Source organism: Erinaceus europaeus, chromosome 5, assembly GCF_950295315.1.
Source record: "Erinaceus europaeus chromosome 5, mEriEur2.1, whole genome shotgun sequence".
NCBI classification, from domain to species: domain Eukaryota; kingdom Metazoa; phylum Chordata; class Mammalia; order Eulipotyphla; family Erinaceidae; genus Erinaceus; species Erinaceus europaeus.
In genome coordinates this window covers 49145188-49160076 of record NC_080166.1, presented here as the reverse complement: position 1 = coordinate 49160076, position 14889 = coordinate 49145188, and the positions used below count along the sequence as shown (strand labels likewise).

At 36.7% G+C, this 14889-nt stretch overlaps 1 protein-coding gene across 2 annotated transcripts in view; it reads left to right on the top strand.

Moving 5' to 3' along the window:
• IPO11 (importin 11) overlaps positions 1-14889 on the top strand; it is a 191280-nt gene that overhangs the window by 51128 nt on the left and 125263 nt on the right. For both annotated transcript variants that reach the window (XM_007516917.3, XM_060191289.1), the window contains exons 9-14: positions 1158-1228; positions 5112-5304; positions 5862-6014; positions 8257-8300; positions 10828-10918; positions 13672-13719. In XM_007516917.3, coding sequence (XP_007516979.1) covers positions 1158-1228; positions 5112-5304; positions 5862-6014; positions 8257-8300; positions 10828-10918; positions 13672-13719 — 600 coding nt within the window. The remainder of the gene's footprint in view (positions 1-1157; positions 1229-5111; positions 5305-5861; positions 6015-8256; positions 8301-10827; positions 10919-13671; positions 13720-14889) is intronic.

Below are 14889 nucleotides of genomic sequence, written 5' to 3'. Positions count from 1 at the left end.
TGCCAGGTATTGAACCACGGGCCTTTGGCCTACAGAGCATATAGTCTGCCATAAGAGTTTTCTCCCAAGTCATGGCTGTCAGACCCACTCACCTTCCCCACTCCATCACCAATTCACCATGCAGTTTACTACCCCAAGCCAGGTTTTACCAAGGGTCTGGGGAGTGGGAGACAGACAGACCAAGACAGACAGACAGACAGACAGACTATCTCTTTCCCTCTGTCTTCTCTCTCTTTCTCAACTAACTACAACACTGGACTTTACCCTGCCTGTGTCACTTCCATGTGGTGTGCTGGAACTCACACCTGGTAGCTTCCATGGCATGTCAGCCACCTTGGCTAGTGCTATCTCTGTGACCTATCATTTTTAACTCTGTAAAGATATCACTACTGCACCTATTGCCAGGCAGTGGTCTGGGGACTGTACACAGCAGGATGAATAAGACAGTCCATATAGTATGGTTTATTTTTATAATGATTGTCATTTTTTTTTATTCGTTGACATGTGTTGGGGATGCAAAAGGAAAAAATCATCACAGTAAGGGAAAATAAGTATAATGATGACACAGTATAAAGAACATGGATATGGTCCGTAGGTGGCTCAGTGGGTAAAACATTGAACTCTCAAGCATGTGGTCTTGAATTCAGTCCCTGGCAGCACATGTACCAGAGTGATGTCTGGCGTTTCTCTCTCTCTCTCTTTCTCTCCCTCTCTCTCTATCTCTCTTTCTCTCTCTCTTTCTCCCCCCCTTCTTCTCCCTCTCTCTCCCTCCCTTTTTCCCTCCCTCCCTCCTTTCCTCCCATCTCTTTCATGAATAATAATAATAAAAAGAACTTGGTTAGATAGTAGAGTAGTTAATGGACTGGTGGATATTATTTATCATGTACAAGAAATTGACTGTCAGGGAAATCATCAGAAAAAGTTTTTAGAAGATATGGGAATATTCTGAGGAGTACTGTCTCTGTTAAATGCAAACTTTAGTTTTTTTTTTTTAAATAAATGTTTATGACTTAGTTGTTTAGAGCTGGGAATTCTTATAAATTCATAATACAAAATATGTAAAAGTAAATTAAATAATAACAACTTTGTAAAAATTTTGACTTATGAGTTTAGACTGTTATAACCTTGCACTAATACTGGAAATGTATTTTTAACAGGTAGAAGTATAGGTACAGATAATGTATGTAGAGATAGATTGGAAAAGACCATTATTCTTTTCACTAAAGTGGTAAGTTCTTTTTATCTTAAGTATTTTTCCTCAGATAAAATGTATTTACTTATATTTGTTAAGGAAAACAATTTATATGCATGCATTTTCACTGTAATATAAAACATTTTGTTTTCTGACTTCTTGGGAACTCTAATAAAGCATTATCTTGAGGTCTTTTTAAATATATGTGTAATAAGGGGGTCAGGCGGTAGCACAGCAGGTTAAGCGCACATGGTGCAAAGTGTAAGGACCAGTGTAAGGATCCCGATTTGAGCCCCTGGCGGTGTAGCAGGTCTGCAGGTGTCTGTCTTTCTCTCCCCTTCTTTGTCTTCCCCTCCTCTCTCCATTTCTCTCTCTGTCCTATCCAACAACAAAGGACATCAGCAACGATAATGACCACAACAAAGCTACAACAACAAAGGCAACAAAAGGGGATAAAAATGGCCTCCAGGAGCAGTGGATTCATGGTGTAGGCACTGAGCCCCAGCAATAACCCTGGAGGCAAAAAAAAGAAAAAAAATATGTGTAATGAAACCTTCATTGTTGAGGACTGAGGTTATTTATTTTCTGGAAGGAAGAAATGGCGCAAACATGAACTCTTAGTTTCGTGCTTAGATAGCAGTTACCTTCAGTTATCACTGTCCTCATTTCTAACTCTCATCTTTTAAATAATTTCATCAGCAAAAGCCCACTTAGTCCTGAAGCAAAAGGCCAGTTAGTATGAAACCACTTCATCCTTTATAAACAAAAAGTCCAGTGGAGTGAAGTGGCTAGGCAGTTATGCTGTGTATTATTCACAAATAATTTCCTTTATGAAATTTGACTTTATATCTGTGATTTCATAAATATTTTAAATTTTGAGTTTTTCAAATATGCCTTTGAAACAGTACTGATGACTCAGCTATTAGCTATAATGCCCAATCCTGCATTTTCTCTGTTTCGTTTCTATCCTCTCCTTGATAATTCACCTTTATTAACATTTATTTTGCTGTTCACATGAATTCCTTTAATAGCATTTACTGTAAAACGGAAAAAGAGTAGAAGGCAAAATAGTACTGGTGATAGTGTATGTAATATTTTCCAACTTTTTGATATACATCATATATATCATAGTGATTTTTTAGTGGTTTCTATTAAGATAGGCAAAACAAGATATATATATAACCTCTAGACATTGTAGATATGCTCAGTGAGGTTCACACTGACAAAATCATCATCTAATGATGTATTTCTCAGAACATGAAGTCATGACTATAGTAGTTTGTTTACTTATTTATTTTTATTACCATCAGGGTTCTCTATGTGGCTTGGTGCTGACACTATGAATCTATGGCTCCTGGGGGCCATGTTTTTACTTTTTTATTTTCCTCTCCTACTTTTATTGAATAGGACATAGAGAATTTGAGAGAGGAGGGGCATATAAGGAGAGAGAAAAAAGAGATCCATGTAGACCTGCTTTATTACTCATGCAGCCTCTCGCCTGCAGGTGGTGATCAGTTGCTTGATTTTTTTTTTTAATTTTTAATTTTTAAATATTTATTTATTTATTTATATGTCTGGATTGTGGGGTTAATGGTATGTAGTTGACAGTAAAATACAATAGTTTCTATGTGTGTGTGTGTGTGACATTTCCCAATGTGCTTTTTTTTTTTTAAGGTAAGTATAAATTAGATTACTCTTTTAGAGTTTCACTTCTCATTTATTTGCATATAAAATTGCAAGAAGGCTTCTTTTTATTTCTTTTAGTTTATTAGTGATTTTTTTTCTTTTTTTTTTTTATTTAAGAAAGGATTAATTAACAAAACCATAGGGTAGGAGGGGTACAACTCCACACAATTCCCACCGCCCAGTCTCCATATCCCACCCCCTCCCCCGATAGCTTTCCCATTCTCTATCCCTCTGGGAGCATGGACCCAGGGTCATTGTGGGTTGCAGAAGGTAGAAGGTCTGGCTTCTGTAATTGCTTCCCCGCTGAACATGGGCGTTGACTGGTCGGTCCATACTCCCAGTCTGCCTCTCTCTTTCCCTAGTAGGGTGGGTCTCTGGGGAAGCTGAGCTCCAGGACATATTGGTGGGGTCTTCAATCCAGGGAAGTCTGGCCGGCATCCTGATGACACCTGGAACCTGGTGACTGAAAAGAGAGTTAACATACAAAGCCAAACAAATTGTTGAGCAATCATGGACCCAAAGCTTGGAAAAGTGGAGAGGAAGTATTAGGGAGGTACTCACTGCAAACTCTAGTGTACTTCTGCTTTCTTACTTTGGTGCCATACTCCAAACTCAGTCAATTTCTGCTTTGCGTTTCTACTTCTTTTTTTTTTTTTTTTTACATGCATAACATTCCCCAGATTCCCATTTAACAATACAACCCCCACTATTTCATTCATCATTTTTCATGGACCTGTATTCTCCCCACCCACCAACCCACCCCAGAGTCTTTTACTTTGGTGTAATACTCCAATTCCATTTCAGGTTCGACTTGTGTTTTCTTTTCTAATCTTGTTTTTCAACTTCGGCCTGAGAGTGAGATCATCCCGTATTTAATATTGATTTACAAAATTATAAGTTAACAGGGTATAATTCCACAGCATCCTCACCACCAGAATTTTGTGTCCCCATTCCCTCCATTGAAAACTGCAGTAATTTTTCCAAGGTCACAGATATAGGTTGACTATTATTTCTGTAATTATTTATCTGTATCTATTTATCTGCCTATTTTTTTCCTGTGGTCTTGCTTTCCTTTCTAAATCACACGTACACCTACTATTCCTTCCACAAATCCTTCCCACCCCCCCACAAGAGGGCTTTTTATACTAGGTTTAACCTGGTGTACCACTGCGTGACCCCCCCCCCCATAAGAGGGCTTTTTATATTGATTTTGTGACCTGCCATTTTGTTGTTCTCATTGATCATTTTCTAAGTTTTTTTTTTTAAGTGAAATCGTAAGGATTTTCTCTGTGTTTTCATCTCCAAATAATGGTAATGTTGCTTCTTTAGGGTTAAGACCGCTAATGCTAAGTAAGATAAGTAGAAGTAGAGTAATCGGTTTATTATTATTATTACTTATTTATTGGATAGAGACAGTCAGAAATAGAGGGGGGATAGAGAGGAAGAGAGAGAGATACCTGCTTTACCACTCACAAAGCTTTTCCCCTGCAGGTGGGGACTGGGGGTTCAAACCTGAGTCCTTGTGCATTATAACATGTGCGCTCAACCAGGTGTGCCACCACTTGGCCCCATGAGTGGCATATTTCTGCTTACAAGACAGTGAAAACCTTGTATTGTTCCTCACCTTAAAAAAGAGGAGCTTTTAGATTTGTCTTGTAGTGTATGTTCTTATTATGTTCCTTCTCGTTTCATTCCTTTGAAAAGCCCGTCTTTGTATGCTTAATTTTTTTGTGTTACATTTGTGCATGACTTTCAAATTAAAAATGAAGCAGTTTTACTTTGAACCTTGTACTAGAAATAACAAAACAGTCCTTTTGTGAAATACAGTTGGATGCAAATCAAAATATCTGATGTACTCCAGTAAATATGCTACAAGTAAAACTGCATGTAAAAGGGTCAGGAGTTAGTGAACTCACTTGGTGAGAGTGCACACTATACCGGAAGTAAGTACCTTGGTTCGAACTCCTAGCACCATAATAGAGCACAAACCATAGCATGGCATCCCTTTTTTGTTTCTATCTAAAATGAAAAGAAAAATAAGTCTGCCGAGAGCAGTGGAATTGTGTGGGCATAAGGTCCCAGTAGGCATTGAAGAAAGTTCACATGATTTAAATATACTTCCTACCAAGGTGCAAAACTTGCTGCATATATATTTGCAAATTTACAATTTAAGTTGTACTTATAGATGACTATATGAATTTGGAGAAACTTTTGATTTTTTTTTCTTTTATAGCTTTTGGACTTCTTGGATCAGCATCCATTTTCATTTACTCCTCTAATTCAGAGGTCCCTGGAGTTTTCTGTGTGCTATGTGTTTACAGAAGTTGGTGAAGGTCTTACATTTGAGCGATTCATTGTCCAGTGCATGAATCTCATTAAGATGATTGTCAAAAATTACGCTTACAAGCCATCCAAAAATTTTGAAGGTAATACTTTCTTAAGTTTTTTATTACCTTATTTTCTTTGGATTGTGAGCTGCTCTCAGTGTGATTTCTTGAAATTTATTCATTTTAATCTGAAAAACAAAATATTACATATAACTTGCAAGAGAGATAAGACTTAGAAGATTTAATATTTGAATGCCAGCTTTAATTAGCTATATTGTATTATATAGTGTATTTTTTGTACAGTTAAAAATATACTCTGACTTTATATCAAGTAAAACTGTTTCTAGAAGGTTCAATAAATTATTACGTTTTTAATAATTTATTCATTTGTGGTGCCCCACAATGAGGAACTCATAGGAGAGGGTCATTTTAGTTAGCACTTCAGTGTGCTGTGGTTATGTAGTTTAGTATAACACTAGCTAATGGTAAGACAGAATGAATGACGAATATGATATTGATCAAATAAAATGTTTTAGTATTTGAACGGAAAATTTTTATGGCAATATCTTTTGCCAAACTCTATTCATGTTCCATAAACAAATGTGGATAGAATGTTTTTCTGTTTAATTATCTTGGAAATTTCCATTTTGTTTTAGACAGCAGTCCTGAAACTCTTGAAGCTCATAAGATTAAGATGGCATTCTTCACATACCCCACTTTGACAGAGATTTGTAGAAGATTAGTCTCTCATTATTTTCTCTTGACTGAAGAAGAACTGACAATGTGGGAAGAAGACCCAGAAGGCTTTAGTAAGAATTAATCTTTCAGTTTTGGCATGATTTCTCCCTCCTTCTATAAACAGATACTTTGATTTTAGCAATTCATGTAATAACATTGTATTTTTTAAAACCAGAGCACTGCTGTGGAACTGGGGTTTGAACCTGGGACGTCAGAGTCTGAGCCTTTATTATTATTATTATTACCACCAGAGTGATGTTTGACTCTGATTTTTGTTAGCGTTGGTGATGAACTTGGGACTTTTTTTTTTTTTCTATCAGAGCCATCTTTGGGGCCTGTCATGTCCCTCCCTTCTTCCCTTCATCCCTTCTTTCTTTCCTTCCTTCCTGTAGAGTAAGTAAGAGGGAGAGAGAGAGGGAGAGAGGTGTTTGTGGGGGGGAGTGGGGGGCGGAGGGTAGCATGCCAGCGCAGGGATATGCTCACCAGCATGTGACAGAGAGCAGGAGACATGACTATATACCTGCAGTACTACTTTACTGCTTGGGAAGCTTCCCCCTGCATGTCAGGACCAGGTATTCAAACCCAGATCCTCAGGTGTGTGTGCTCTACTGGGTGAACCATCACCTGGCCCTGAATTTTCTTGTGTGGAAGTCCCAGGGCCTAACGCTGCACTTTCTTCCCTGGCCTAAGACTCTTGTTTTTCTTAAGAATTAATTTAACAATTTTGTGTATGCCAGCTATCAAGTGTTACACCTGAGATGTAACCTGAGGCTCAGTCAATCCCCCACACTAACATAGCCAGAGCTCAGCAGTGCTCTGATTAAAACAACAACAACAACAACAACAACAAAAAAAATAAACCCAAGGGCAATAAAAAGGGAATAAAAAAAAACACCAAAAAATAAAAAGAAACATTTGTAGAAATTTTTACATATGAAAGGCTGTTTGAACTAAATATTTCTAAACTGTTGAAGAATTTATCTACATAGATTTCAATTTAAACTTTTTAAAAAAGTTTTTATAGGAGTTCGTTTTCTTGTCTGAATTTTAATAATAGAATGAATCTACTATGACTGCTGTATAAAATCAAGGAGTTGTATGCATTTAAAAAATAAGTGTGTGTGATAGTCTGTCTGAGTTATTTGGACTGGTTGGACAGAGGCTAGATTTTTGATTTTTGCTTTTAAATGGTTTTGCTTATTTTACTTTAATGATTGATTTACAGTAGACACAGTTGTTGATAACATAGGTAGGATTTCTCAATTTTTCTCTGCCATCATATACCGGTATTTGAAAGTAATGCCCCTCAACAGCTCTCTTACTCTCCCCAGCCCTTTGCTTTGGTGCAATATTCCAAACTCGGAATTTGGGAAATAAGCAAAGAAAGTGGGTAGAGGGTGGGGGCTGGAGAACCAAAGTAAGAGACTAGAAATTTAACTTTTTCTTATCTTATCCCTTTGGTCGGGAGTCCTTGTATAGATATGTACACATATTGTTTGCCTTAAACATTTTGCAACACTTACTCCTCATTTCTTTGTCACAGAAAAACACTTTGTTCACTTAGAAAGTACCACCAGCTTATACAATGCACTTCCCTTTGTTTTCCCTTCTACTCTTACTTAAAATTTTACGTTTCCTATTTCTGTCTTTTTTCAACATGTAATAACATAGTATAAAACTGGCTCTCTAGGGTTTTAAATGTTGAAGTATTTTAGTTGCAAAAACAGGGAAATCTTTTTTAAATAGAAATTATGACTATTTTAAACTTGTAAAATAATTGTGTTGAAATGATCGTCAGATTTGTAGTCATAGTGGATTGGGTGATGTCAGACGTTCTGGATCTGATGGTTATTTGGAGTTTTCTTCTCTGAGTAATGTTTATGTTAGAATGCTGATGTGTGTAACACTTGATAGTTGACGTACACAGATGTCATCTGTGCCTTGTAGTAAATCTGTTAGATCTTGTGTTCTCAAGCATTTGTTTTCGGTGTTTGAAACAATCTGTAGAAACATTATTATGCAGTTCTTTTATTATTTTTTTTTACTGTCTTTATTTATTTATTGGATAGAGACAACCAGAAATCAAGTTGGAATGGGGAGATAGAGAGAGAGAGAGACAGAGACACCTGCAGCTTTGCTTCACCACTCGCAAAGCTTTCCCCCTGCAGATGGGGGACTGGGACTCGATTCTGGGTCCTTGCACGCTGTAACAAGTGTGTTCAAACAGGTGAGCCACCACCCGGCCTCTGCAGTTCTTTAAATTGTCATTATTGAATTTCTGGAGAGAATTATTTGTCATATTTTGATTTACAGCAGTGGAAGAAACAGGAGGAGATTCTTGGAAGTACAGTTTGAGGGTAAGTATTAACTGAAAGGAGACTTGATAGGGAAAAGCTTCATGGTTCTATAACTCTTTGTAAAATATCAAGATTTTATTAAAAATTTTTTTATATTTATTTTCCCTTTTGCTGCCCTTGTTGGTTTTTATTGCTGTTGCAGTTATTACTGTTATTGTTACTGATGTTGTTGGATAGGACAGAGAGAAATGGAGAGAGGAGGGGAAGACAGAGAGAGAGAGAGAGAGAGACACCTGCAGACCAGCTTCACAACCTCTGAAGCGAATACCCTGCAGGTGGGGAGCCAGGGGCTGGAACCGGCATCCTTACACCGGTCCTTGCTCTTCGCATCACGTGCGCTTAATCCGCTATACCACCGCCCGACTCCCATCAAGATTCTTTATTTTAAGATTTATTTATTACTTAATGGGGGGGGGAGGGAGAGGGAGAACTAGAGCATCACTGGCACATGTGATGCCAGGCATTTAGCTTGGGTCTCATGCTTCTAAGTCTAGTTTATCCACTGTACTACCTCCCTGTACAAGAACAACATTGTATGGAAGATTCTAAGCATTAAATCAGACAGATAGGTACTGAGTTGTAATTGTAAGAATTGATATTTGAGAAAAAAGCACTTAATTATGTACTTTGGTTGAAAAATTTCCATTTGTAGATTGCAAGCTTTCCTTCCTTCCTTTCCTCCCAAGTAAGTATGAGAGTAAGAGAAAGATGAGGGGGAGGAGGAGGAGAAAGAGGAGGAAAGGGAGAAAAATGACACCTGCAGTACTAGTACTCCATAGCTTGTGAAGCTTTTCCCCTCCAGATGGGGGCTGGAGGCTTGAAACCCAGGTCTTCATGCATGTGCTCTCCAGGCTACACTACCACCAGCCCCTGAATTAGCTGCCACCCCCCCCCCCCCCATTAAACTGGAAATGTTTCATGGTTCAAATCAAAATACTACTGTGAAGTGAAAACTACCACCCTTTGGCTAGAGTTAACTTCCTTGCAAATGTTTTAAGTAATTATAAAGCTTCTTTTGAAACGTTAAAACTTTTTTCTTCACCTATTGTGATTCACAGTGACCTTTTTTTAAAAAAAATTTTTTTATTTATAAAAAGGAAACATTAACAAAACCATAGGATAAGAGGGGTACAACTTCGCACAGTTCCCACCACCAGAACTCTGTTTCCCATCTCCTTCCCTGATAGCTTTCCTATTCTTTAACCCTCTGGGAGCATGGACCCAAGGTCATTGTGGGGTGCAGAAGGTGGAAGGTCTGCCTTCTATAATTGCTTCCCCGCTGAACATGGGCGCTGACAGGTCAATCCATACTCCCAGTCTGCCTCTCTCTTTCCCTAGTGGGGAAGGGCTCTGGGGAAGCGGAGCTCTAGGGCACATTGGTGGGGTTGTCTGTCCAGGGAAGTCTGGTGACATTTTCTTTTAAACAGTGTTTTAAACATGCATTTATTGATATGACCAACATTTGGAGAATAGTTATGAAGTGTCTTTGAAGATCTTTTTTTAGTGAAGACTAGTGCTTATGTAATTTACATAATTTGTCACTGCTGTAATAAAAATTTAGCTCACTAGTTTTTTTCATGAAGTTTTATTTTCATAAGCCTGTATAGAAAATTAGAGAAATTGTACTTAAAGAGATTGTTGGTGGTACTTTACAATTTGAACATTCTGTTTTGATTTTTTTTTTTTTAAAAAAAATTAACCTGTGGTAATTCAAACTAGTAAAAAAAAGACTTATTATGAACTCTGTATTTAAAGGGTAGCTATCAGTTACAACTCATGGCTAGTGTTGTTTCACATAAACACCTGATTTCAGATTATTTAGAAGCAGATATCTGAGCTGGCACTTTATCATTCTGTATTTCAATATGAATACCTGTCATATCCCTTTTTAGTGATGAAGAACATTATCTTCAAAATTTAATTACAATTGCTTTATATTGTGAAATATCAAAGGACTTAGTACTTTAGAACCAAAAATGAATCATTTTTGCCATATAGTTAGCAATAATTTCTTTTAACATAAGTATTGATACACATACATTTACATATATACACATACATATAACATATGAGCACACACATACATACATATTTGCTACTCTGCTGACTAGAATTCACTAGTTGCTTTTGTTGCATACTCTTATTAATGCTAAGAAAGTACGTAATTTTTAAAATACTAATTCTTGGAAAGTCAGTTTATAAAATTTATAGAATCTATAAATATGGCCCCAAATGCTTTTTATAGTAACTCACTTATCAGTTAATAACATCAATTGTTTCTTTCCTGTAGTTTTTCTTTTAGTTTTGAATACACAATACCAAGTGATTGAAATAGTGAATTGAACCTTCTATGTTATTATTAAAATATGATCTTATTACTCATTATAAAAAAAGGTAATATTATGTTTAGAAAACTAAATAGTTGAGAAAATTTTCAGGATTTGAAAATTTTTTCTTTGTTTTATTGTAGAATTAATCAGTATAATCTGCCTTTGCTTTAATTAGAAATTTGTGTTTTTTCCTTCAGCCTTGCACTGAAGTGCTATTTATAGATATATTCCATGAATATAATCAGACTCTTACTCCAGTACTTCTAGAGATGATGCAAACACTTCAAGGTGAAGTATATTTTGTCATAGTCTGGTTTATCTACCTGGTTTTCAGTTAACATGATTTGAGTGCCTATTATCTGCAATGTTCCATTTTCTAGATCATGTTATAGATAGGAACTTGAGAAATACAGAATGTGTTCTCTTTGAAGGGGTGTCTTTTTTAGTAAAAAACAAGATTAGTCAGTTTACCAAAAAATGTCTGGAGAGAGACTTTGAATGTTAGATCTGCTTTAAATTAACTACTTTCAGCAGAACCAAAATAATAGGCAGTTGCTATATTATTTGGGGAAACAGTATATCTGGAGCATGCTGTTGGAAGTAGTGGGTGAAAATAAGAAATAAAATAATAAACTTTTGTCACAATATTGTCAGTGGGATGACAAGGGAGTGGTAGACTGAAGACAACAATGAAATGACATTTTAATGTTTGATGATCACTCGACACATTATTTGTTGATGGTGATTCACTGTTTCTGCTTTTCTGTATATTTCAAGGAGGATGTAGTGAGCACATCTATTCCCAGCTTCTGGTTTACTTGGTAACTATTTATTGATGAATTGACTTTGGTTATGGGTTGTGCTGGGCAAAAAAAAGTGATCAGTGATGATGCTGAATGATGGGAAAACAGTTATTGATTGTGGTTGGAGAGACAGTTGTATCTGTTTATAAGGAAGGGAGTCTTCGGAGAGGAAAAGAAGGCTAAGGACAAATCTCACGTATAGGGACTTTAGGTGAAAGGCCCCCACAAAAAGGCAAGTGTAAGCTGTCCCAGCGATGTGGAGAGGAGTGTTTTGTGTGAATGGGGGGTTGAGGTTGTGTAGGGAGTCAGCGCATCTTAGAGAAGGGATAGCATGCTGTCATAAGTGTCCAGTATTTTAGGAAGTAGGTGATAATAGAATATTCTGAACCGATAGACTGATCGTTGAGAGCAGAAATTACAGTAAATAGGTAGTGATAAAAGGAGATAACAGTAAGGGAGTCTTTTGCCAAGTTTTTAGTCAAGTTTTACAGTGCTAATTTGTAAAGATGAATGTTAATTGTATTGTCATAGCAATCAGCTTCTGATGTATATTACTTATTAATTTCATAATACAGAACTATAGACTCTTCAATTTGATAATGTTCTTATTAGGTTTGGGGTTGTATTTAGAACATTTTCTCTCACTTGTTTATTACTACTTAAAAATATTAAAAATATTGTTTATTTTATTTAATTTTTAAAAAATATTTATTTTCCTTTTTGTTGCCCTTGTTTTTTATTGTTGTCGTAGTTATTGTTATTGATGTCGTCGTCGTTGTTAGGACAGAGAAATGGAGAGAGGAGGGGAAGACAGAGATGGGGAGGGAGGGATAGACACCTGCAGACCTGCTTCACCGCTTGTGAAGCAACTCCCCTGCAGGTGGGGAGCCTGGGTCTTGAACTGTATTTTTTTTTTTTTTTTTTTTTTTAAGGAGAGAGATTTGTAGAGAGAGACCAGAGCACTGCTCAGCTCTGGCTTTTGGTAGTACTGGGGATTGACCCTGGGACCTTGGAGTCTCAGGCAAGAAAGTCTTGCATAACCACTATGTTGTCTACCCAGCCTTTATTACTCTTTTTTAACTGTAGTATCTATCCACTGTAGGAACATAGATCTGCTATTTAGTTTATACTTTGTTAAAGTTTTATGTGCTGGTAAAGTTTTACATGACATCGATCATTTAAAACTACTCTGGATTAATTTCTATTTCTTCTAGCTTTTTTAGACTAGTGACTTTCCTTATTTAGTATACTTATCATTATCGTTATTTCATGTCTTACCTCTAGTGCTCTCATTTCTGGATAGTACTGTAGACTGCTAGCTGTATTTTAAAGCTTTCATATTCCACAGTGATTATAATGTCTGTTGGTATTTTTCCTTTTCCTTTTTTTTTCTCTAAGTTTTTAGAGCTCTTGATTTAACTGTTTATTTTTTTCTATTTATTTATTGCCTCCAGGGTTTTTGCTGAGCTTGGTGTCTGTATGATTCCACAGATCTTGTTGACCATGTTTTCCTTTTTCTTTCTTTTTCATTGAGGATGAGAGACAGACAGGAAAAAATAAAGAGGGAGGGAGAGGGGCAGAGAAAGTGAAATATCCACTGCTCATGAAGCTTCCCCCTTACAGATGGGGACTGGAGCACTGAGCCCATGTCCTTGCATGTGGAAAGCTGTCCCCTTTATAGGGTGTGCTATCTCCCTGCCCCTTAATTTTTACTTTTACTTTTAGTGCACTTACATTTTTGTCATTTCTTTTAAAAGTTCTCTTTTAGAATAAGATTATAATCCAGTAGCAGTTTGTGCCATATTTTTCTCCACTGTTGATTGTTGTTAATGCTTTTCAAATATGTTATGATTCTGAAAAGTGTATATAGATTTACATGTTGTATTTGTGCTTATTAATGGTGACGATAACAAAACATAAACAGAGTTTTTGTGTGTATAAAATTGTCTTTTGATATTGGGAATCAAATTCAGGGCCTCATATATACAAAGCATGTAGTTTGCCATATATACATATGACATGTATATATGTAATAGTTCAAATTAAATAGTAATTAACTGAACTGAGAAACTAGCAAATTTGAGTTTAAGTGAATATATATATTGCTGGGAATTGAACTCTGGACCTCATGCTGAGAATCCAGTGTTTTATCCACTGTGATACCTCCTGGACCATGTAAAATATTTTAGACATTGTATTTAAGTTTACTAATACTGTTTTTTTTTTTTCTTTTCTTAGGACCAACTAATGTGGAAGATATGAATGCATTATTAATTAAAGATGCTGGTATGTTAGTGTAATATTATCTAGAAACATTTCTTTCTTTGGTAGATAATGTATCTGTTGTGGGGCAGTATTATGCTGGGAGAGTGATGTATAAAATACAAGAACTCTGGATGAGCAGATCATCAAGCAAGCAAATAATTATAGTACAGGACAGTTAATGCTAAAATAGATAGTAATCTAGCAGTGTGGAAAAGCCTCAGGTTGTAGAGAGAAAGAGGGCTGACTTGTAAAGAGTGTGTAGCTCTAGACAGAAGGAACAGTACCAAATTTGAAGGCAGGTGAAAAAAAAATTAGATTTTAATTTGGAGTAATTTGACTTAGTTGGTAGATGGAGGTTGAGGGATTATGGTGAGAGATGAGTCTGCAGTGTGGTAAATACAGCCCAGATCATAAACTATTGCATCCACCTGAAAGCAGATGCAATCCCTTAATTTGAGTGCTTTGACTTGAATATTTTATAGTGAATTTAATTTCCTGTTCAAAAGCTGTAAAGAATATTAGGAAGGACAGAAAGTCAAATAATTAGTGTTTCTAAATTGTCAGTTCAAGTAATCATTCGAACCTAGGGTACTGTAGATTTTACTGTAGATTTTTTTTTAATTTACTTTTTATTTAAGAATGGATACATTAACAAAACCATAGGGTAGAAGGGGTACAACTCCATACAATTCCCACCACCCAATCTCCATATCCCATCCCCTCCCCTGATAGCTTTCCCATTCTCTATCCCTCTGGGAGCATGGACCCAGGGTCATTGTGGGTTGCAGAAGGTGGAAGGTCTGGCTTCTGTAATTGCTTCCCCACTGAACATGGACGTCGACTGGTCCCAGTCTGCCTCTCTCTTTCCCCAGTAGGTTGGGTCTCTGGATAAGCAGAGCTCCAGGACAAATTGGTGGGGTCTTCAGTCCCGGGAAGCCTGGCCGGCATCCTGATGGCATCTGGAACCTGGTGACTGAAAAGAGAGTTAACATACAAAGCCAAACAAATTGTTGAGCAATCATGGACCCAAAGGTTGGAATAGTGGAGAGGAAGTGTTAGGGGGGTACTCACTGCAAACTTCAGTGTACTTCTGTTTTCAGGTATATATTTTGCAGTAGTTTATGGATACGTGTGAACATATGCTCTCTCTCACAGAACTTGGTGTATATCTAGGTTTTTTTACACTTAGCA